General features: G+C 44.4%; 1 protein-coding gene across 1 annotated transcript in view; it reads right to left on the bottom strand.

Annotated features, from left to right (window-relative positions):
• Positions 1 to 832: 832 nt before the first annotated feature.
• The window catches only part of LOC126106718 (uncharacterized), an 87,855-nt gene continuing 64,054 nt past the window's right edge, over positions 833 to 24,633 (bottom strand). Inside the window, exons 5-7 of the mRNA XM_049913098.1 lie at positions 24,214 to 24,373; positions 19,079 to 19,367; positions 833 to 3,328 (exon numbers count right to left, since the gene is read on the bottom strand). Of these exons, the coding sequence (XP_049769055.1) occupies positions 3,013 to 3,328; positions 19,079 to 19,367; positions 24,214 to 24,373 (765 nt within the window). The 3' untranslated portion in view covers positions 833 to 3,012. The remainder of the gene's footprint in view (positions 3,329 to 19,078; positions 19,368 to 24,213; positions 24,374 to 24,633) is intronic.

The raw sequence follows: 24,633 nt of genomic DNA on the forward strand, positions 1-24,633 counted from the left end.
CTACTTTTTTGAGTACCTCAAACATCTTATCCGATTTAACATTATCAAAGGCTTTCTCTACATCTACGAAAGCTATGTATGTTGTCACGTTCTTACCTAGTGGTTTCTCTATTATTGCTTCTCTGGTTCCTCTAGCTCCCAATCCGATTAAATTCACGCTGTAGTCGACACAATCGTCTCGAGAGAATTCAGCAACTGTATACGACTAGATATTTAAGGTAAATCTCATATATTGTTCCGTCCTAGCTGCATACCTTTTTAATTCGATTATGTGTTTCGAACACTCTGGATCATCTACAGATCGAAGGAATTGCTTCGGCAACCGGTCTTCTCTACTCAGAACAAGAGATCGGGATACTCTAATATTTTGTTCTTGACGGGTTGCTGATGAGGTTACTTAGATCTGAAGATGACCCTACTCTGATGTGTTGTTCTTAGAAGACAAGACGGGTTTCTGATATAATCACTTACATCTGAAGATGAGCCAGAGTGATCGAAACATGTAATCCAATTAAAAAAAGTGTGCGACTGAGACGGAACAGTAAACGAGAATTATCTTCAATATCTACAGATACATTCCTTTGTTTCCTTCGCTGTCCCTTCAATTTACAAACTGAATTTCACTGGTGTTAAAGAGTAACCCTGGTTTCCGCCTCTTGCAGCATTCCGCTACTGCTAACAAGTGAAGTCTCTTCACATAAGAAACTGGATAGGATGTGTTGTGGGCGAATCGCGTGTTCGGACGTGCAAAGAACAAAAAAATTCACAATACATATTATTATAACATTTCTTTTAATAACAAAACATTGTTGAATAACAAACAATACACAAAATGATAAACATTGGAATTAATCCTGAGCAGATGGCGTACAATTTACACAGTGAAGTATGAGTGAAGTTTGCGATGAAATGTTGTTACAGTGGCGCGATTACCACCAAGGTTTATTGTAAAATTGTATAATTCAGCGATTGAGCGAGGTCCATAATGAATGTTCCACAACGTGACTGTACCTTGAAGCTCTGTACTCAAACGGCACACAAGAAGTAGCAGTCAGATGTTAATTATTGCCTACTAGAAATAAAGTAGTCAGATGTATCCCAAAGAAATCTTGTCAAGAAGAAATAAAAAAGAAAATGCCCCTAACGGAAGTGACAACTCTGTACTTATACACAGAAGTATGAAAATTCTTAGAGTGTAACTGTTTCAGGCCTAAAGGAAGTTTTCCAGGGGCACTGCACTTCTATTAGAGGCGGTAAAACACCTAGAAGACTAGGTGAATGAAATGAGTAGCGTCTTGAAGTGAGGTTTTAAGGTGAACATCAACAAAAGCAAAGCAAGGATAATTAAGTGCAGTCAAACTGGGGGTATTCGATCAGGAAATGATCGCACTGAAAGTAGAACACGAGTTTTCGTGTTTGGATAGTAAAATAACAAACGATGGCTCTCATGAAGAGATGTATTTTAACCTGGATGGCAGTGTTAGGAAGCGTTTACTGAAAATTTTATTAAGGAGTGGAAAGTGAACAATAAACAGTTAGAACAAGACGAGAATAGAGGGATTTTGAAATTGTGAAGATTAGAAGAGTAGACCAGATATTCGGTGACGAGGTACTGAATCGTACTGGGGAGAAAATAATGTTACTCTGTAAGACTGGGACTGGCCATCACAAGTCGTAGAGCAGACGATGTTGAATTCGTTTGAGATATGAAGCCACAGCCGCATAGTTGGGATAAAATAGACTGGCAAGATAAATGGGGAGTTACTTGAAAGAGCGGAGGAGAGGGTAAGTCTTTGGAAAGATGTGACTAGACCAGGGGTCTCCAAACTTTTTAGTCTGCGGGTCACATTGGTTCCTCCACAAAGTCATAAGGGCCAAGATCTACCTAGTGGGATTAAAGCACCCTAGCACTCCACGATCACCGTAGTGTAAGGCTAAAGGAAATATGAAATCGCAAAAGTCTAAGGTTGTGGGAATAGGCAGCACTGAAACGAACTACGATTTTTATTTGATTGGTGGACGTACCTGACCGAATTTCTGGCATATTTTACTCTGGCGAATTTCACCGACAAAAAAGTATGTCACTGCACAATATTCACGAAAGCGTCCTGCAAAGTTAACGAAATCTCAAAATGATTGTTAGCAACACCATTACTACAAGACGTAACAGAGGTAGAGTATGTCAACGCATTGCTATTTCAAGCGGCGCAACAATAAGTTTAGTTATGCAGTCTTGTAACGAGTAGCAGAGCCAGAGCATATATTTGATAGTTCTGTTGCGCGATTGTGTCTATGTTGCGAGTGTCTCACGAGGTTTTTTAGTGTTTTATGCGCTGTACTAGTAGGTGTGGCACAATTCAAAGTTTGAATTCGAAGAGACAAGGAAAATCTGAAAATCGAAATACGTAAAGAAAGTGAAACCTCGCTTAAGAAGCAGCATCTTCCATAATGATTGATTATTAAGGCTAGTCGCCGAAGTGGCGTCCATTTGAAAGACTTGCCTCAGACTCGTGAGTAGAATAAAATGCAAAGAGTTTTATTACCTAAAATGTTTTCGCCAAACTAGTCTGTTAACCGGCTTCTTTCTTTTTTTTCTTTCTCTCTCTCTCTCTCTCTTTGTAGTTTGCAGACCCCTGGACTAGACGAACACTGTTCTGCAGGCATATTCTGAGATATGGGCAATGCTGATTACCATAACAGGGGGACGTGTGAGCGTGCGCAGAGCGAATGGAAGGTCAGAGTTGTGGTGTACGGAGCAGATTATGGGAGAAACACGATACGATGCTGTGAACGGATTAACAGAAATCATGAGGATCGATAACTGCTACCAAGGAACCCTCTGGCTGATTATTAGTGATGATGGTGATGGCTCTGTAACAATATGTATCTAAAATAGTATTTGTTCTTAGACAGTTTCCCAAATGGACACGAAGTGAGGTCGAGAGGTGAGCTCGGGCTATGTTCAGTGCAGTGTCAGGGGGACACTAGAGATGGCGAGCGCGCGGTGGAGGATCACCGCGTGGAGGAGTGGGAGCGGGTGTAGGACCAGGCCGTCTTGTGGACGCGAAGCCCGGGGCTGGAGTAGTGGGCCGCCGAGTCGTCGCCGTCGCTCTCCCCGTCGTCTCCCTGGTGGGGTCGCCGCTGGGGGCCGCTCTTCGGCCTCGAGGGCCGCCCGGTCACCGGCGAGTAGTCCTCCGTCGCGTAGTCCGGGACCTTGAAGCGGTACGTGTGCAGCGTCTGGGCCGCCGGCCGGGGCCCGCCGGGGTTCGAACCCTGCGACGCCGCCGCCGCCCTGTTGAAGTGCGAGTCCAGTTCCGGCGAGGAAAACCTGGAGACACAGACAGACTGTCTGTCACTCGCCGGTCGCACATTCGGGGTGAAGTTGAACAGTAAGCCAAATGTTGATCATCAGCTTCTTACAATGTTAGTAATGGAATGTGAAGAAATGAATTAAAATTTGTGCCATGGTCAGTGCCTTGCTAACTAGATATGTGTGCGAGCCATTACACCACAGAAGTATAGGTAATCCAGCTGCACGGACCATCCTAGTCCAATGCCCTCCATAACACAAACTTCACGTTTTCAGCTTATTTTCCACTTCTTAGATCAGCACTACTGCTGAGATATAGCGGGAATTAGTGAAGTTCGGTGGCAGGAGGAACAAGACTTTTGGTCAGGTGAATACAGGGTTATAAATACAAAATCAAATAGGGGTAATGCAGGAGTAGGTTTAATAATGAATAAAAAAATAGCAGTGCGGGTAAGCTACTACAAAGAGCATAGTGAACTCATTGTTGTGGCCAAGGCAGACACGAAGCCCACGCCTACTACAGTAGTACAAGTTTATATGCCAACTAGCTCTGCAGATGACGAAGAAATTGATGAAATGTATGATGAGATAAAAGAAACTATTCAGGTAGTGAAGGGAGACGACAATTTAATAGTCATGGGTGACTGGAATTCGACTATAGGAAAAGGAAGAGAAGGAAACGTAGTAGGTGAATATGGACTGGGGCTAAGGAAAGAAAGAGGAAGCCGCCTGGTAGAATTCTGCACAGAGCATAACTTAATCATAGCTAACACTTGGTTCAAGAATAATGAAAGAAGGTTGTATACATGGAAGAACCCTGGAGATACTAAAAGGTTTCAGATAGATTATATAATGGTAAGACAGAGATTTAGGAACCAGGTTTTAAATTGTAAGACATTTCCAGGGGCAGATGTGGACTCTCACCACATCTATTGGTTACGAACTGTAGATTTAAACTGAAGAAACTGCAAAAAGGTGGGAATTAAAGGAGATGGGACCTGGATAAAGTGAAAGAACCAGAGGTTGTACAGAGTTTCAGGGAGAGCATAAGGGAACAATTGACAGGAATGGGGGAAAGAAATACAGTAGAAGAAGAATGGGTAGATTTGATGAATGAACTACTGAACGCAGCAGAGGAACAAGTAGGTAAAAAGACGAGGGCTAGTAGAAATCCTTGGGTAACAGAAGAGATACTGAATTTATTTGATGAAAGGAGAAAATAAAAAAAAATGCAGTAAGTGAAGCATGCAAAAAGGAATACAAACATCTCAAAAATGAGATCGATAGGAAGTGCAAAATGGCTAAGCAGGGATGGCTAGAGGACAAATGTAAGAATGTAGAGGCTTATCTCACGAGGGGTAGAATAGATACTGCCTACAAGAAAGTTAAAGAGACCTTTGGAGAAAAGAGAACCACTTGCATGAATATCAAGAGCTCAGATAGAAACCCTGTTCTAAGCAAATACGGGAAAGCAGAAAGGTGGAAGGAGTATATAGAGGGTTTATACAGGGGCGATGTTCTTGAGGACAATATTATGGAAATGGAAGAGGATGTAGATGAAGATGAAATGGGAGATACGATATTGCGTGAAGAGTTTGACAGTGCACTGACAGACCTGAGTCGAAACAAGGCCCCGGGAATAGACAACATTCCATTAGAACTACTGACAGCCTTGGGAGAGCCAGTCCTGACAAAACTCTACCATCTGGTGAGCAAGATGTATGAGACAGGCGACATTCCCCCAGACTTCAGGAAGAATATAATAATTCCAATCCCAAAGAAAGCAGGTGTTGACAGATGTGAAAATTACCAAACTATCACTTTAATAAGTCACAGCTACAAAATACTAACGCGAATTCTTTACAGACGAATGGAAAAACTGGTAGAAGCCGACCTCGGGGAAGATCAGTTTCTATTCCGTAGAAATGATGGAACACGTGAGGCAATACTGACCCTATGACTTACCTTAGAAGAAAGATTAAGGAAAGGTAAACCTATGTTTCTAGCATTTGTAGACTTAGAGAAAGCGTTTGACAATGTTAAATTGGAATACTCTCTTTCGAATTCTGAAGGTGGCAGGGGTAAAATGCGGGAAGCGAAAGGCTATTTACAATTTGTACAGAAAACAGATGGCAATTATAAGAGTCGAGGCACATGAAACGGAAGCAGTGGTTGGGAAGGGAGTGAGACAGGGTTGTAGCCTCTCCCCGATGTTATTCAATGTGTATATTGAGCAAGCAGTAAAGGAAACAAAAGAAAAGTTCGGAGTAGGTATTATAATCCATGGAGAAGAAATAAAAACTTTGAGGTTCGCCGATGACATTGTAATTCTGTCAGAAACAGGAAAGGACTTGGAAGAGCAGTTGAACGGAATGGACAGTGTCTTGAAAGAGGGATATTAGATGAACATCAACAAAAGCAAAACGAGGATAATGGAATGTAGTCGAATTAAGTCGGGTGATGCTAAGGGAATTAGATTTGGAAATGAGACACTTTTAAGTAGTAAAGGAGTTTTGCTATTTGGGGAGCAAAATGACTGATGATGGTCGAAGTAGAGAGGAAATAAAATGTAGACTGGCAATGGCAAAGAAAGCGTTTCTGAAGAAATGAAATTTGTTAACATCGAGTATTGATGTAAGTATTAGGGAGTCTTTTCGAAAGTATTTGTATGGAGTGTAGCTATGTATGGAAGTGAAACGTGGACGATAAATAGTTTAGACAAGAAACACGTATCTTCTAGTGAACGAGTGTTCATAGCTCTTGAGACATGCATTTTGCAGCCAATGCTTACTAGACTTTTTTTTGCTTTGTTTTATCCGTACTGCCTCCTCCTAAAATACGGAAAGCAAACAGCTTGCAGTAGAAGGGGTCACCTGTCAGAGATACGAGAATGATTTTCGTTTATAACTTTCCACTCGGTTCGTTTCTGGACAAGGGTCCTTACCTAAAATTAACACATTTCCCTTCTTCCATAACCCCTGAAAGTCTGTAACATCATCACTCAATCACCAACTATATCGCTCTTAATAACCTTTACTATGATTATTTTTAGTATTTATTCTTATTATGAATGTTTTTGTAATTGTTTTGCTACGTGTTGGTCCTGGTCAGGGCTAACAAATGGTTCAAATGGCTCTAAGCACTATGGGACTGAAGAACTGAGGTTGTCAGTCCCGTAGCCTTATAACTATTTAAACCTAACTAACGTAGGAACATCACACACATCCATGCCCGATGCAGGATTCGAACCTGTGGCCGTAGCAGCAGCTCGGTTGTGGGTTAAGCGCCTAGAACCACTCGACCACAGCAGCCGGCCAGGGCTAATATCGTCAGGCTAAATAAGCAATAAGTAACTACCCGTATTTACTCGAATTTAAGCCGCACTTTTTTTCCGGTTTTTGTAATCCAAAAAGCCGCCTGCGGCTTAGAATCGAGTGCAAAGTAAGCGTAAGTTCTGAAAAATATTGGTAGGCGCCGCCACAACTAACTTCTGCCGTCGAATATATGTATCGCTACACAGGCATGTTTTTCAGGCACAAAGATAAATATTGGCGCCAAAACCTCTGCGTCAGTAAAATAAATTAAAAGAAAAGGTAGAAGAATGTAAGCATTATGGCATGTATTCTTTCATGTTTGCTGCTATGTCATTTAAATCCTGTCTGCCTAATAAACTACGAAACTAGAGTGAAACCACACCGAACGCGGAAGAATATACATGTCATGTCATGTTTATATTCGGATTATTCTTATGCTGAATAGTGATACAGTCAGAAATGAAGCACGGCAATCGACGAGAATTTTAAATATGAGATGACTCTAATTTCTGTGCAGAATGTAATATACTAAAGAGGCGTCTGCAAAGATTTTCAAACGGAGAAAAATTTTCGCTAAACTCTCGTTCAGAACATCTTCTATCATACGCAATCTGTTATATGGTTCTTGTTGATCATTATCAAAGAAAGCAGCAGTGTAAGTAACAAAAAATAGCAGTCTCTTGCCATTGTTTCGTTTATGAGACAATTCCTCTCTTTTTTTTTATTGTAAGCCGTGGTAGCACGCACAAAAGCAAGCCATGCCGCGAGCGGCGACAGGTTCGTGAACACGCACTATCAGAATGCGACAAACAATGCATGACGGTACAATAATTTATTTTCAGCTTAGAGTGACGTAAACACCAATAACAAAGAGAACGGCACTTATTAGATCAAAGCAAAATAAGCAATCGATTCAAACCAGCTGAAGCACGTGAAAAAGGAAGGGTACCTATAAGTACGGTCGGAGCGCCTGACACATAGCAATGGCTACTTGTTAAAACTCAACAAGCTTACGACTCGAACCAAACTAGTGTGGCTGTATCTAGATCCATTCGACCTAAACTGTGTCTCATGTTACAGTGGACGAACTTCGTTTCGGTTTGGAGGTGCGGTCTAAAACTTTTCTCTCCCCTTGAATTTCGAGTCTCAAATTTCAGGTGCGGCTTAGATTCGGGAAAATTTTTTTTCCTTGATTTCGAGTCTCATTTTTCAGATGCGGCTTAGATTCAAGTGCGGCTTAGATTCGAGTAAATGCGGTTAATAAATACGAGTATATTTGTTGAAGGACACTGAAGTTTCTGTTACCTACGTGTACTTATTTCATTCAAACTCGCACAAATGGCAAATTTCGCCTTAAGGCCATTGTCAAGTTTTATGGGGGCCAATATGCCATAGTACACTGAGGAGACAAAAGTCTTGCAATACCTCCTGATATCGTGTCGGAGCTCCTTTTGCCCAGCGTTAGTGCAGCAAGTCGGTGTAGCGGGGACTCAACAAATCGTTGTAAATACCCTCCAGAAATGCTGCGCCATGGTGTCTCTGTAACCGTCCATAGTTGTGAAAGTCTGTGTCCCATAAACGTTCGATGAGATTCATGTCGGCCGATCTAGGTGGCCAAATCATTCGATCGATTGGTCCAGAATGTTCTGCAAAACAATCGCGAACAATTTTGGCCCAGTGACTCAGCGGATTGTAATCCATAAAAATTCCATCGCTGTTTGGGAATGTGAAGTCTATGAATGTCTGCAAATGGTCTCCAAATATCCGAATAGAACCATTTCCAGCCAGTGAGCGGTTCACTTGGACCAGAGGACCCGGTGCGGTTCATTTAAACTCAGGCCACACCATTAGAGAGCCACCACCAGCTCACACGGTACCTTGTTGACAACTTGGGGTCGATGGTTTCGTGGGGTCTGCGACACACTCGAAAGATACCATCAGCTCTTACCATTGAAATCGGAACTCGTTTGACCATCCCAAGGTATTCCAGTCATTTAGGGTCCAAGGAATATGGCCACGAGCCCACAACAGGCGCTGCAGGCGATGTCCCGCTGCTAGCAAAGGTACTCGCCTCGGTCCTCTGTTATTTCAAGCTTTGTTGCTTGTCTGTTAGCACTGACAATTATACACAGACGCTGCATCACAGACAGGAGCGCCTGCGATAGTGTACTCAACGACGAACCTGGGTGCACGAATGGCAAAACGTCATTTTTTCGGATGAATCCAGGTTCTGTTTACAGCATCAAGATGGTCGCATCCATGTTAGGCGACATCGCGGTGAACGCACATTGGAAGCGTGTATTCGTCATCGCCATACTGGCGTATCACCCGGTGTGATTGTATGGGGTGCCACTGGTTACACGTCTCGGTCACCTCTTGTTCGCATTGACGCACTTTGAACAGTGGACGTTACATTTCGGATGTGTACGACCTGTGGCTCTCCATTCATTCGATCCCTGCGAAACCCTACATTTCAGCAGGATAATGCACGACCGCATGCTGCAGATCCTGTACAGCCTTCCTGGATACAGAAAATGTTCGATTGCTGTCCTGGCCACCACATTCTCCAAATCTCTCACCAACTGAAAACGTCTGATCAATGGTGGCCGACTAACTGGCTCGCCACAATACGCCAGTCAATACTCTTCATGAACTGTGGTATCGTGTTGAGGCTGCATGGACAGCTGTACCTGTACACGCCATCCAAGCTCTGTTTGACTCAATGCCCAGGCGTATTAAGGCCGTTATTGCGGCCAGAGGTGGTTGTCCTGCATACTGATTTCTCAGAGTCTATGCACCCAAATTGCGTGAAAATGTAATCACATGTCAGTTCTAGTATAATATATTTGCCTAATGAATATCCATTTATCATCTGTATTTCTTCTTGGTGGAGCAATTTTAATGGCCAGTAGTGTAATTAAAGTTAAACTTTCAAAGTGCAGTAGAAATAACACCACTGGTCGGAATGACGTCGAATTGCAACGGAATATTATCGGAGAAGGGGGAAAACGTATGGCAGAAGAAAAACAAAGTGTGAAAATTGATCAATAGATGTATCAGAATACATAAATGAAAACACCTATCATGCGCTCGACCCATTGAAGTTGGTACAAACGCGCCAGCTACATGGGTTTCCCTCCTTTCGCGTCTGCGACGTTTCCCATGACTGTGTCAGTGCAGGATCGCGCTCTGCTTGTGAAGCTGTGTTACAAGAACGACGACTGTGCCCACGTCGCGCTACTTTCGTTCTGATTAATCTTACTTAGTGCATAATTTTCACTGAACGTCATACTTAACGATTTATTTTACAGAAACTATAGAAACCGAAAATGTTTTCCATCTTTCAACCCCTCACCCAAAGTATGATATGAGAGGAGTGGCAACCTTTTACCATATATTAAGAGGAGCCAACTAAAGAATTTGGTTCTCGGTAGAAAGTTTTTCTTTAATTATTTCGAAATAAACCTCAATTTTGCCGTACCACGCAGGAAACTGTACTGAGGTCTAATGTGAGTCCTGCTAGCAATTAGCGTTAAGGAATGCAATTTATGTACTTACAGGATGATTATTTATTTACAATTTTTACAATAGGGCTATTGGCGTGAACTGAACCCCTTTTAAATGTTTACAAGTGTTACTGTTGCTTCAGCCATTTCCTTCTTATTGCAGTTTCTGTGCATAAGCCACACAAGTAATAAATTATTATATATTGCCGTCAACTTGGAGTGTTGCAAGGGTCTTAGAAACTATCTCATCTGTCTTAATTGCGGACTTCTTTCTCCTTTTCCCACCTCGATTTAAAAGTAGTCGGTGCCCATGATATTCTGCGTGTTCTCTGAGAATTTTTACTAAGGATTAAAAATTTGGATGAACCTTCGAAATTAATGTATTTATCCTCCGATTCCATCCTTCTGAAACATTGTTGGTGCGGTGACGCCTTCCTGCGCAGTTCCATATATCTCTTGGCATGTCTTCATTATCCAGCCATTGTTCAACAAAATTGTCGTATAAACCTGCAGTTTTTCATTATATGTCGGGCTCTCCTGAATGCATAGCCACCTATCATCTAACATGTCCAGGGGAATGTGAGCCAAAGCGGAACGCAATCTTATGTGAAAACGAATTTCTTCGTTTTCCTTGTAGGCAGTAACAAGGCGGCAATTCTGCCACTAATCTTTAAATCAGGAAACAAATGTGTTACTAAAACTTCCTGGCAGATTAAAACTGTGTGCCGGACCGAGACTCGAACTCGGGACCTTTGCCTTTCGCGGGCAAGTGCTCTACCGACTGAGCTACCCAAGCACGACTCACGCCCCGTCCTCACAGCTTTAATTCTGCCAGTACCTCGTCTCCTACCTTCCAAACTTCACAGAAGCTGACGTGAGAAACTTGAAGAACCAGCACTCCTGGAAGAAAGGATATTGCGGAGACATGGCTTAGCCACAGCCTGGGGGATGTTTCTAGAATGAAATTTTCACTCTACAGCGGAGTGTGCGCTGATATGAAACTTCCTGGTAGATTAAAACTGTGTGCCGGACCGAGACTCGAACTCGAGACCTTTGCCTTTCGCAGGCAGCTTCAAAATCCATCATGACAGCTGCAGGATTCCATCCAAGTACGTTTCTCTCAACAGCATGGAAAAAGCGATCGTACGTTTCTCGCTTTTTATTGGGTAGCAAGGCGTACACGGTTGGAACTGTGTTTGTTTCCTCCTCAGAACTAGAAATATCGGCATGAACAGTAAATAACTGTCCAAACTGCTTGCTGGAGCTTTTGAAAGTTCCATCGAAAAAGAACGAACTGCAGTCTGTTAAACAGGATTTTCCCCTTTCTCTGGCGAACACCAATATCCTATCATTTGGTCCTCTGTCTTCATCTGCAAGTAAAAATTTGCTCCCATCGTTCATTAGCGAATGATGTTGTTGCAGAAATATTCCTGCAGCATCGGTAGGATCTTGTGTAGATCCCACGCTTTTTGCCTGATGCGTTGCAGGATTGTTTTGCACTCTTGTATGACAGCAGTGATGTGACGATGCAGTACTGAACTGCGGTGTGCTACCTGTTTGGTGTCCCTGTAGACCACCTGCTACCTGTGCGCCGGGTCTCCTCGGTGTGCGGACATTTGCCACGGCGGACATTTGCCACGGTGGACATTTGCCACGTCGGACTTTTGCCACGCCGGACTTTTGCCACGCCGGACATTTGCCACACCGGACATTTGCCACGCCGGACATTTGCCACGCCGGACATTTGCCACGCCGGACATTTGCCACGCCGGACATTTGCCACGATTTTACCTGCTGCGAAGGGTTGCAACCCTTGTCTCCCCGTAGCCGGCCGCTGGTGGCCGAGCGGTTCTAGGCGCTACAGTCTGGAACCGCGCGACCGCTACGGTCGCAGGTTCGAATCCTGCCTCGGGCATGGATGTGTGTGTTGTCCTTAGGTTAGTTAGGTTTAAGTAGTTCTAAGTTCTAGGGGACTGATGACCTCAGCAGTTGAGTCCCATAGTGCTCAGAGCCATTTGAACCTTGTCTCCCCCCCCCCTCCTCCTCCTCCTCCTCCTCCTCATCGCTTACTGAGGCTTTCCGCTGGTTTTCTTAACACAGGACCAGAATCTCTTTGGATTTTCCGCCACATGTCTAGAGAGAGTTTCGCTGTGGAAACTATTAAATGCATCTCGCATTGAAATCCGCGCCAAATTTCGAGCCACAGTAAAACTTCGCCAATCTTGGAGATTTTGCGCTCGTCTAAATTATACGTGCGTTTTTCGGTGCTCCTGCAGCAGCTTTCTGTCGTGTTTTGTATACCATGGGGGATCAGTTCCGTCTGATATTAATTTATTTGGTATGAATCTCTTGAGTGCTGTTGATACTGTTTCTTTGAACTTAAGCCACATGTTGTCTTCACTTACATAGTTTGGAAGGATTGGAGACTGTCTCTTAGAAAGACGTCAACCGAATTTTTAGTTTCTTTTGTAAATATATATATGTCGCGTTTAGTTTTGGTGAATTTCTTTGTTACGGAATTGAGCCTCGCTACGGCTGTGTGTTCACTAATTCCTGTAGCCGTCGTGATGCTCATGATTATTTGTGGCTAAGAGGTCAAGTGTGTTCTCGTAAGCATTTACAATTTGAGTGGCCTCGTGAACTAATTGTTCAAAATAATCTTATAAAAAGCATTTAGAACAATTATGGAAGTTGTTTTCTATCTACAGTAGCGTCTGAAAATGTATTTTTGTTAACATACGGAAGGTAGATTGAAGTCACTGCCAACTGTAACTGTGTGAGTAGTGTACCTATTGGCGATGTAACTCGAGTTTTATTTGAAATGTTCAGCAACTGTTTCATCTGAGACCGGGGGTCGGTAAAAGGAGCCGGTTATTAATTTATTCCGGTTGTCGAATATAACCTCTGTCCATACTAAAAAAAGTCACAGCAACTATCTGCTTCAATGTCGCTTGTGAGCTGGAACACACATTACATTAATTTTCCTCAAGTTGTGCTTCTTGTTTCTGTTGTAGTGGAGATCATTACAATTACGGCTTTTCCCTCCAAAACCTAGGATGTTTTCTCTGTGACCCTGTAAATACCGGAGCTAAACAGTGTAGAAAAACAACATACGTTAGAAGCATAGCATTCTGTATTACTTCATTTCGTTATTTCTAACATTTTAAAATTGTACCTCGACTTTAGATGACATGTCAATCATAGATGTTCTTATCTCTGTTTATGAACGTACTTTCAGTCATGTGTTGAACATTGTCCCGCTACACTTTATTAACTAATGTTTCGCCGCAAAAGATATCGGATTTTAGAGAGTAAATTAATATGGAGTATGTCGTTCTTCTTTTGAAATATTCACATACCCATTTCTTCTTTCCTTATTGCCTTTTGGGCATGCAATTGTAGTAATTGAAGTAGGTACAAATGCAGCGATCAAAAAGAAAGGATTAGCGTACATTCGCATTCTCTTCACAGCGTTCCTTTCTTGTTACTCCCATGGCGATGGACTGTTTCTATCGCAATCAGTAAGCGTGTAAGGAAGCTACAGTACAGACATAGGGATCTATATTTATACCTGGCAGAACTAATTACATACTGACATAATCGTCGGAATTTCTTTCGTTTCCCAAAAGATATAAATATTTCGATTTCGGAAAAGAAGGTCTCTATTTCGCTAAGATGTCGAAGAAGAAAGTCCGTTACGTACTGGTTGTATCCAGTAAGATGTGGAGACGGTGTTTTGAAAGCGGACGGAAGTACGAGGAAGGGTGCCCTTACCTGAGGGTCACTACTCAAGCTACCTGGCGAAGGGGTAGGTGTGGCAAATGTCCGGCGTGGCAAATGTCCGGCATTCGTCTCCTCACAAGTGTCGCAGCCCCCTAGCCACTAGCAGGGCTTCCCTCCCCCCTCACCCCTCCCCCTACCAGTGCCAGTGCAGTAGCGGTGAGCAGAGCTGTGCCGACCTGAGCGAGTTGTACGTGTCGGAGCCGGCCACTCCCTCTTCCAGCTCCGCCGCGGCAGGTGCTTCCTCTGGGCTGGCGCCGGCCCCCGGCCTGCCGTAGTACGGCCGCGAGTACGAGCGCGAGTACGCTGACGTCACGACGAGCCGCGGGCGAGGGCGACCTCCTTCCAGCTCCTCGGCTTCCTCTTCTGGGTGGTAGCGCGACGCCACGGACTGCGACTTCGCGCTGCGGTCAAGTGCGAGTCTGTTAGATCGGCCGTAACGGGCCCACAAGCTTAACTCGCTGTTGACGGGCCGTAACATTTAAACCGCTTGTACACTGAAGAGGCAAACAAACTGCTATAGGCATGCATATTCAAATACGGAGATACGTAAACAGGCAGAATACGATGCTGCGGTGGGCAACAACAAGAATCTGGCGCATTTGGTACGTTGTCAAAATCTCAGTGAGTTCGAACGTGGTGCTACAGTCGGCGCACTAGCTGTGAGACACAGCACCTCCGAGATGCCGGCCGGGGTGGCCGAGCGGTTCTAGGCGCTTCAGTCTGGAACCGCGCTATAGCTACGGTCGCAGGTTGGAATCCTGCCTCGGGCATGGATCTGTGTGATTTCCTTAGGTTAAAGTAGTTCTAAGTTCAACGGGACTCATGACCTCAGATGTTAAGTTCCAAAGTGCTCAGAGCCATTTGAACCATTTTTGAACCTCCGAGGTACCGATGAAGTGGGGATATTTCCGGTACGACCATTTCACGAGTGCACCCCGAATATGACGAATCCGGTAAAACATCAAATCTCCGACATCACTGTGGCCGAAAAAAACCTTCTGCAAAAACGTGACCAACAAACACTGAAGATAATCGTTCAACGTGACAGAAATGCGAACCTTCGGCAAATTGCTGCAGATTTCAACGCTGCGCCATTAACAAGTGTCAGCGTGCGAACCATTCTTCGAAACATCATCGATATGGGCTTTCGGAACCCGAAGGCCCACTCGTGTAAGCTCGATGACTGCACGCCACAAAGCTATACGCCTCGCCTGGGCCCGTCAACACCCACACTGGACTGTCGATGACTGGGAACATGTTGCCTGGTCGGACGAGTCTCGTTTCAAATTGTGTAGTGCCGACGGACGTGTACGGCTGTGGAGACAACCTCATGGGTCCGTCCAACCTGCATATCAGCACCGGACTGTTCAAGCTGGCAGAGGCTCTACAGCGGTGTGAGGCATGTGCAGTTGGAGTGATATGGGACCCCTGATACGTCTAGGTATAACTCTGACAGGAGACACGTACGTAAGCATCCTGCCTGATCACCGGCATCCATTCGTGTTCACTGTGCATTCCGACGGAATAAGGCAAATCCAACAGGGCAACGCGACACTTGACAAGTCGATGATTCCTACAGAGTGGCTTCAGGAACACTCTTCCGACTTTAAACACTTCCGCTGACCGCCAAACTCCCCAGACATAAACATTATGGGGCCTTGCAAAGTGCTGTTCTGAAGAGATCTCCACCCCCTCGTACTCTTACGGATTTATCGGTAGCCCTGCAGGATTCATGGTGTCAGTTCCCTGCAGCACTACTTCAGACATAAGTCGAGTCCATGCCACGTCGTGTCGCGGCACTTCTGCGTGCTAACGGGGGCCTACACGGTATTAGGCACATATAGCAGATTCTTTGACTGATCGTCCGCAGATGGACTGATTCGGCATATAAAAGGTCGAAACATCCCTCGGTTAAATCAGAAGAAGGGGCGTCAACGTAAAGAGCGCAGCCAGTATTCCACTACCAAGGAGAACGCAGGTGGAAGGAGAGAGGGGGGCGCTTTGTCCGATGGCGTGATAGAAGAAGACACAGGAGTCGACAGGGAAGAGTTAGGGGATCGAGTATTAGAATCAGAATTTAAAAGTGCTTTCCAAGACTTGCGATCGAATGGAACAGAAGGCGTGCATAACACTCCTTGGGAATTTCTGTAGTCGCTGAGGGAAGTGCCACCCAACGACTGCTCAAGATAGTGTATAGAATCTCAGAATGGCGACGTACCATCTGACTTTAGGAAAAATACCATCCGCGATATTCCGAAGATGGGACAGGTAAATGCGAGAACTATCGCACAATCGGCTGCTGACAAGAGAACGGAAAAGAAAACTGAGGAAAAACTAAGGCTCTATTAGATGACAATCGGATTCGCCTTAGGAAAGGTAAAGGCACCAGAGGGGCAGTTCTGACATTGCGCTGAATAATGGAAGCGGGACTGAAGAAAAATCAACACACGTTGATGGGATTTGTCGACCTGGAATAATCGATCGACAATGTAAAATGGTGCGAGATGTTCTAAAACCTGATAAAAGTAAGAGTAGGCCATGGCGAAAGACTGGGTGACAGTTTGTGAACTATACGAAATAAAATCGTCATAACTTCTGAACGGTTTGCGTTAGAGCGTTCGAACTGCACGGCTGGCCCCGGGGCATGATGGGTATTAGTATGCGCATGCGCAAGCATCATGTTGTTATCAGTCATTTGTTCATTTGGATTGGTTCGTCAATAAGCGGGACTGAGAATCCGCATTTCGAGATCGAGAAGTCTCTTCACCCTCAACGAGTGACTGTGTGGTGTCCAATGTCCAGTCACGGAATAATCGATGCGATATTCCTTGATGGCACGGTGACTGCCGAACGGTACGTGAAAGTTTTGGAAGATTACTTCATTCCCATTATCCAAAGTGTCTCTCATTTCAACAAGATATGGTTCATGCAAGACGGAGCTCGACCTCCATCGAATCACGAGAGTGTTTGATGTCCTGGAGGAGCAGTTTGGGGATCGCATTCTGGCTCTGGGGTACCCAGAGGCCACTGGCATGGGTCTCGATTGGCCATCATATTCTCCGTACATGAACAGCTGCAACTTCTTTTTCTGGGGCTGTATTGAAGACATCCAATAATTCTGAATATTTTCTTTGCCCTGTTCTGAACCCTTCTTGATGAAATATGTGTTCTGGTTCATGCACAGTTAAATGACCTGTGTACTTTTACCAAGTTAAGTGATCGCCAATTTATCGAGAACCAGTCATAATTTTTTTTATTTGAATAAACGAGACCGCTGCGACTAAGAATTCTTTATTGGAGAACACGACCAGTTTCGCAAATTAAATTTGCATCTTCATATGCTTCAAGTCAATATCATACCTAGATGTAAATGCTGGGAATGGCTGTATCTGGTTTGAATTGAATCTTTAATTTTTTGACATGAAGCATATGAGGATGAAATTTTATTTGCGAAACCTGTCTTGTTCTCTCAATAGAGGATTCTAACAGTCGCAGCGGTCTTTTTTTTTTTTTCACATCGTGGAATATTTCGGCTGCGGTTGCCCTACATATAAAGTAGTGAACTTTTCACACATTGTTCCTTATGGTGATTTCTATCGATTAGAGTTACGACGCTTGCATCATTAGCAAAAGCCACTATTTCTGCTTTAGCAGAGTAAGAAAGAAGCTCCTTTATACATAGCAAGAAGAGGAATGGTTCCAGTACTGAACCCTGTGGAAGACCAGTCGCAAATTTTAACCATTCATAAGATTCATTATGAAAACTGTATGCAGTATCTAGGATGTCCCTTTGCATCCTGTCAGGTCAGTATGAATGATTCATTTTCTCAATGAACTTTGAAAAATGTAAACTTTGAGCTTTCTGAGTGGAATGTGATTAGCAGAATCGACTGCCTTAGATGAATAACGATTTTATCGTAAATAGTGGCTGAGATGTTTAGTGGAGAGCATACCAGTCTCTTACAAGGAGACGGCACGACCGTGGGGTCGGGGATTTGTCCGCAATTTTGTGTGGTGAAAGAGGACCCTTAACACCTCACATGGGTAAAAATTAGGACGCACTACTCGGAAAATCCCGAGAAAAATCGATCCAAAGTTCCTTCGGTGCCTTATGAGCATAAAATGTTAGTCCATTGTCGTACCGCCGTCTGGCCTACATGGTTAGCGCTCGGACCCTTACGCCAGAGGTCTCGTGTTCGATTCCTCCTCCGGCACTTTTTTTTCTTCTGTTGCTTGCAAAATTGCAGCGCATTGTTACAGGAGAATAGTGAAATTAATTCCCGGGAAGATTGTATAAAAATTCATTCTACAATCCACCATCAATTATCGTCACCAATATTCCGAGACATGATTTAATATGCCTGGTTTGCCTCAAAATTGTCAGGAACTCGAAACATTTTCGTAAATGTTAATGGGGCATGTTTTTGTACAGATTTATTGCAAACGCCCTGTGACTGTAAAAAATCCGTTTTTATATGCTGCGCAAGATGTCGCAAAAATTATTGTTTTTTTTGTTTTTACGATAATTACCACTACGGTTCTTGTTTATAATTGTTATATGTATAAAAATTGAATGTTTCCCAATCGACTTTGTTATTCTGATTAAAAAGGCACTGTTTCTCCTCATACACTTTACGATGAAAAATGGAAAACCCACCTCCATCAATTGTGTTGTTGAACAAAATGAAAATAATTTTTATTCAATAATGTAACTAATTTGTTAAAGATAATGTAGGTTTGGGAAACTTTCTGAATAATTGGTGGAATAACCAAAGAAAATGAAACAGAAGAAAAAAAAAGTGCCAGAGGAGGAATCGAACACGAGACCCCTGGCGTAAGAATCCGAGGCCTGACGGCAGCTCGGCAGTGGACTAACATTTTATACTCATAAGGCACCTAAGAAACTTTGGATCGATTTTTCCCGGGATTTTCCGGGTAGTGCGTCCTAATATTTTAACCACGTGAGGTGTTACGGGTCCTCTTTCACCACACAAAATTTCGGACAAATCCCCGACCCCACGGTCGTGCCGTCTCCTTGTTAGAGCGTGGAATGGAGTAGTGTGCGTGTTACAACAGGGTAGCAAAGACGACCCTTAACGACCGAGTTGTAACACTAGGCACCTCGCTAGTTCAGAAAGCGGAGTAGCAAGTACTCCGGCGCTCACCTCTGGTAGGACGAGCTGTACGCCGGCCGGCGGTCCTCGTCCTCGTCGTCGTCTTCGCCGCTGCTCTCCTGCGGCCTCCTGGAGTCCTCGTCCTCGCCGTCGCCTGCGTGGTGCTTCTTGTGGTGCGCGGCCTTGGGGTAGTACCCGGGGTAGGACGACTTGCCAGACTCCTGCTCGCCGTGGTAGGGCTTGCCGTGGTACACGACCGTCTGGTAGCTGTTGGGGTGCCGCTCTGCGCTGTCCTCGTCCTCAGACTCCTGCTCGGCCCGAATCTTGTGGTGGTCCACCCCTGGGCATTCAGAGGCACGACACTTCAGGAAGTGGCACCAGATACACCACAGCAGTGTTTGACAGTACATCAGAAGACAAACAGGTGTAATCGAGATATAGGTGCTGCCGGTTAAACTACGAGCGCTGTCCAGAAAGTAAGTTACGATCGGTCGCGAAATGGAAACGACTATGAAAATCCGATAAAGCTTTGCAAAGATGTGTTGAGCAGTGTCTCTAATATGACTCTAGGTAGAATTGTCGCTCTTTTCATTCCTGAGCTTTTAGTGAGCGCGTAAAGATGTTGCAGAAAATAGTGTCTCGCGCCAAGTACGAGGGCCTGGTGAGAATTGTCCCCTGAAGCTATGCAACCAACATTACATAATTGTCGTGCGGTTTCTTCTTCAAGACAATTCTCAGCCTCATTCTGCAGGGGCAATGGAGATGTTCCTGCATCGTTTCAATTGGAAATGTTTGGTTACCCACAATACAGCCCGTAATTGTCTCCCACTGAGTTTCATCTCTGCTCAAACGAACCGCTGGCTATGAAGACAACATTTTGGCACAGGCAACGAGCTTTAGGCCAGCGTAGAGAATTGGCGGAAAGCACTGGCGGCTGCCTTCTATGACGAGGGTATCGGAAAGTTGGTACAACGCTACGACGAATGTCTGAGTCAGAACGGCGACTACGTAGAGAAGTAGCTGAAAGGTGTAGCTAACTGTTACAAATGAAACATCTCTGATTTTCACTGTGATTTTCATTTCGGGATCAATCGTAACTTACTTTCTGAACAGCCCTCGTATATAACAGAACCTTTGCTGCAGGCTACGCAAGTTGGAAAACGCTTAGATTTTGTTTAGCCAGTCGACAGATAGTCTTAGATAACCAGTGATGTACAGGGAAAAAAATGCGATGTACTTCGAACAGCTTAAATCGAAACCGTTCGATGTTCTCCATACATTATTAGTGGTTTCCCTGATTTTTGGCATCTTTGGCTTCGACCTCAGTTTGGTACTATTTTGTAACGAAGGCTGTGGCAACTGATTAGTAGCATAACCTGATGTGTGGCTTAGGCTGAATGGTGACAGTTTGTGAGCTGGAGAAGGCAACGAATGTGGTACAACTTTGCCTTGACCACTTCACTGATTAACCACATCTGCACTACAAAGACTGAATAGTTGCATAACACTACCGGGACAAACAGAAAAAGAATATTGGTTGGCTACTCCACAGAGTGCTGTGTGTACAACGACCATATACAGGGTTATTACAAATGATTGAAGTGATTTCACATGTCTACAATAACTTTATTATTTGAGATATTTTCACAATGCTTTGCACACACATACAAAAACTCAAAAAGTTTTTTTAGGCATTCACAAATGTTCGTTATGTGCCCCTTTAGTGATTCGGCAGACATCAAGCCGATAATCAAGTTCCTCCCACACTCGGCGCAGCATGTCCCCATCAATGAGTTCGAAAGCATCGTTGATGCGAGCTCGCAGTTCTGGCACGTTTCTTGGTAGAGGAGGTTTAAACACTGAATATTTCACATAACCCCACAGAAAGAAATCGCATGGGTTTAAGTCGGGAGAGCGCGGAGGCCATGACACGAATTGCTGATCGTGATCTCCACCACGACCGATCCATCGGTTTTCTAATCTCCTGTTTAAGAAATGCCGAACATCATGATGGAAATGCGGTGGAGCACCATCCTGTGGTACGTTTAGCTCCCTGCTTGCTTTATTCGTCGACTTCCGCGGGCTACGCGTTAAACTTGCCCGCACGTGTTCAACCGTTTCTTCGCTCACTGCAGGCCGACCCATTGATTTACCCTTACAGAGGCATCCAGAATCTTTAAACTGCGCATACCATCGCCGAATGGAGTTAGCAGTTGGTGGATGTTTGTTGAACTTCGTCCTGAAGTGTCGTTGCACTGTTATGACTGACTGATGTTAGTGCATTTCAAACACGACATACGATTTCTCGGCTCCTGTCGCCATTTTGTCTCACTGCGCTCTCGAGCGCTCTGGCGGCAGAAACCTGAAGTGCGGCTTCAGCCGAACAAAACTTTATGAGTTTTTCTACGTATCTGTAGTGTGTCGTGACCATATGTCAATGAATGGAGCTACAGTGAATTTATGAAATCGCTTCAATCATTTGTAATAGCCCTGTATGTTAAATTAAAAGGAAGGTCAGCGTTGGCTGTAACATTGGTGGTTTATTGATACAAAAATCAATTTTGAAACACTATCTGATCGATTTTGCTATCAATAAACCATCAATATTACGGCCATCGCTTTTGACCTTCCTTTTAATTTAAGAAAAAGCATAATCATTTTAAACGGAGAGAATCATATCGATAAGTCACGGCAATGAAATGCGTGTGCGTTTAGTCCTATTGTAGCGATATTTTGTTTGTTCTCATTATCAATGTCCCTCTCCGAGACCTTGAATACGTGGTCATTCAAATGTCTGTCGCGGTAAAAGGCAAACTTTTGCATACGAATAGCTCACACCACTGTTTATTGGGATTAGCAATTTATGTTCTGAGCACGTTTTCATCCGATTCTTCTATTCTTACGTTCTCAGAAAATATCTCTAAACAAACTCCGAAATGTTGTCATAGCAGATCGGGTTCCACTTCTACAGAGGCTGAATGGGGAAGAAAGTGTGTAACATTTGTTAGTGAATTAATCTCGCCATGCACCATACGGTGGCTGAAATTGGTAGGTAGCTGGCTATGTAGCTAGATAAGAAGCAGGTGTACTGGGAAACCACAACCTACGTGATACCTCATGTTTCTGTCTATACGTCGGGCGCTCATTTTTGAAGTGTAGCTATTTGCGGAGATCCACTGTGGGCTCTAATATTCATATGGCAGCGAAACTCGGTAGATATTCGAATGCGGGAAGCGATTTACGCTGTAAATTACATAGTTACAATTTCTACATCTACATCTACATCCATACTCCGCAAGCCACCTGACGGTGTGTGGCGGAGGGTACCTTCAGTACCTCTATCGGTTCTCCCAACAAGTGCAAATAAGGCGCTGTACAACACCTCATCGACGTCTCCAGTCCTCATATTGAACAAGTTGTGTAAGGAGCGGTTAATAATAACACCAACATTATGCCTTTTTCACTTGTTTGACCTTTTCTGTCCACGACCCGTTCCTAATCCATTACGTACGGAAATATCTCTGTACGGCTTTCTTGCATTCTGAGGACTATATGTGCACCTGGTGGCCAACATTAGAAAAAGTTTTTTTCAACGTTAATGGGTTCCGCATCAACGCATCAGAATCTCTACCAAGTTTCGCTGCCATACGATAATTACAGCCACAATCGATCTGTGTGTGTAGCTGCACTTCAAGTACAGGACTATTACAAATGATTCAAGCGATTTTATAAATTCACTGTAGCTCCATTCATTGACATATGGTCACGACACACTACAGATACCTAGAAAAACTCATAAAGTTTTGTTCGGCTGAAGCCGCACTTCAGGTTTCTGCCGCCAGAGTGCAGTGAGACAAAATGGCGACAGGAGCCGAGAAAGCGTATGTCGTGCTTCAAATGCACTCACATCAGTCAGTCATAACAGTGCAACGACACTTCAGGACGTAGTTCAACAGAGATCCACCAACTGCTAACTCCATTCGGCGATGGTATGCGCAGTTTAAAGCTTCTGGATGCCTCTGTAAGGGGAAATCAACGGGTCGGCCTGCAGTGAGCGAAGAAACGGTTGAACGCGTGCGGGCAAGTTTAACGCGTAGTCCGCGGAAGTCGACGAATAAAGCAAGCAGGGAGCTAAACGTACCACAGCCGACGGTTCGGAAAATCTTACGGAAAAGGCTAAAGCAGAAGCCTTACCGTTTACAACTGCTACAAGCCCTGACACCCGATGACAAAGTCAAACGCTTTGAATTTCCGGCGCGGCTGCAACAGCTCATGGAAGAGGATGCGTTCAGTGCGAAACTTGTTTTCAGTGATGAAGCAACATTTTTTCTTAATGGTGAAGTGAACAGACACAATGTGCGAACCTGGGCGGTAGAGAATACTCACGCATTCGTGCAGCAAATTCGAAATTCACCAAAAGTTAACGTGTTTTTGTGCAATCTCACTGTTTAAAGTGTACGGCCCCTTTTTCTTCTGCGAAAAAAACGTTACAGGACACGTGTATCTGGACAAACTGGAAAATTGGCTCGTGCCACAACTGGAGACCGACAGCGCCGACTTCATCTTTCAACTGGATGGTGCTCCACCGCACTTCCATCATGATGTTCGGCATTTCGTAAACAGGAGATTGGAAAACCGATGGATCGGTCGTGGTGGAGATCATGATCAGCAATTCATGTCATGGCCTCCACGCTCTCCCGACTTAACCCCATGCGATTTCTTTCTGTGGGGTTATGTGAAAGATTGTGTTTAAACCTCCTCTACCAAGAAACGTGCCAGAACTGCGAGCTCGCATCAACGATGCTTTCGAACTCATTGATGGGGACACGCTGCGCCGAGTGTGGGAGGAACTTGATTATCGGCTTGATGTCTGCCGAATCACTAAAGGGGCACATAACGAACATTTGTGAATGCCTAAAAAAACTTTTTGAGTTTTTGTATGTGTGTGCAAAGCATTGTGAAAATATCTCAAATAATAAAGTTAGTGTAGAGTTGTGAAATCGCTTCAATCATTTGTAATAACCCTGTATATAGACAGAAACGCCGACAAAAGTTAGAGAGATATCACTTAGGCCGTGGTTTCCTCAGTACAGTGCGATGTTTCCTGGCGCGAACTGTGACGGCTCTTAAACCGCGACTTGCGCCCCAGTAACGCGGAGTGCGTGCTGTAGGAGGAGGAGCCTCACCTGCGGCGCCGTGGTATCCGCTGGACCTGTAGGCTGGCCGCTCGTCGTAGCTGCCGTCGTCGTCATCGTCATTAGCGTCGCCGGCGGCGGCGGCGGGGGCGGGGGCGGGATGGGGCCTGGCGAAGCCACTGGCCGGTCTCTCCTCTGGGAACTCCGTCACCTGTCGACGGGCACAGTGCCATTGTTAACTGCAGCGTCTTACCTTCACGCAACTGGAGGCTACAGTAGTCATTAACTTAAGCAATGATGTATTCACACGAATATTTGAAGAAGCAAATACGAGGTGTCCAGAAAGCCTCATTTCAAATTCCAAAAACAAAATTATCACCTAGACAATTAATGAGATATCTTTCTCAAATTTTTACTGTGCACGCAATGGAGATCAAAAGTTTTGAACACATTGTACACTCCTGGAAATTG

The sequence above is a fragment of the Schistocerca cancellata genome, chromosome 10 (genome assembly GCF_023864275.1).
Source record: "Schistocerca cancellata isolate TAMUIC-IGC-003103 chromosome 10, iqSchCanc2.1, whole genome shotgun sequence".
NCBI lineage: Eukaryota > Metazoa > Arthropoda > Insecta > Orthoptera > Acrididae > Schistocerca > Schistocerca cancellata.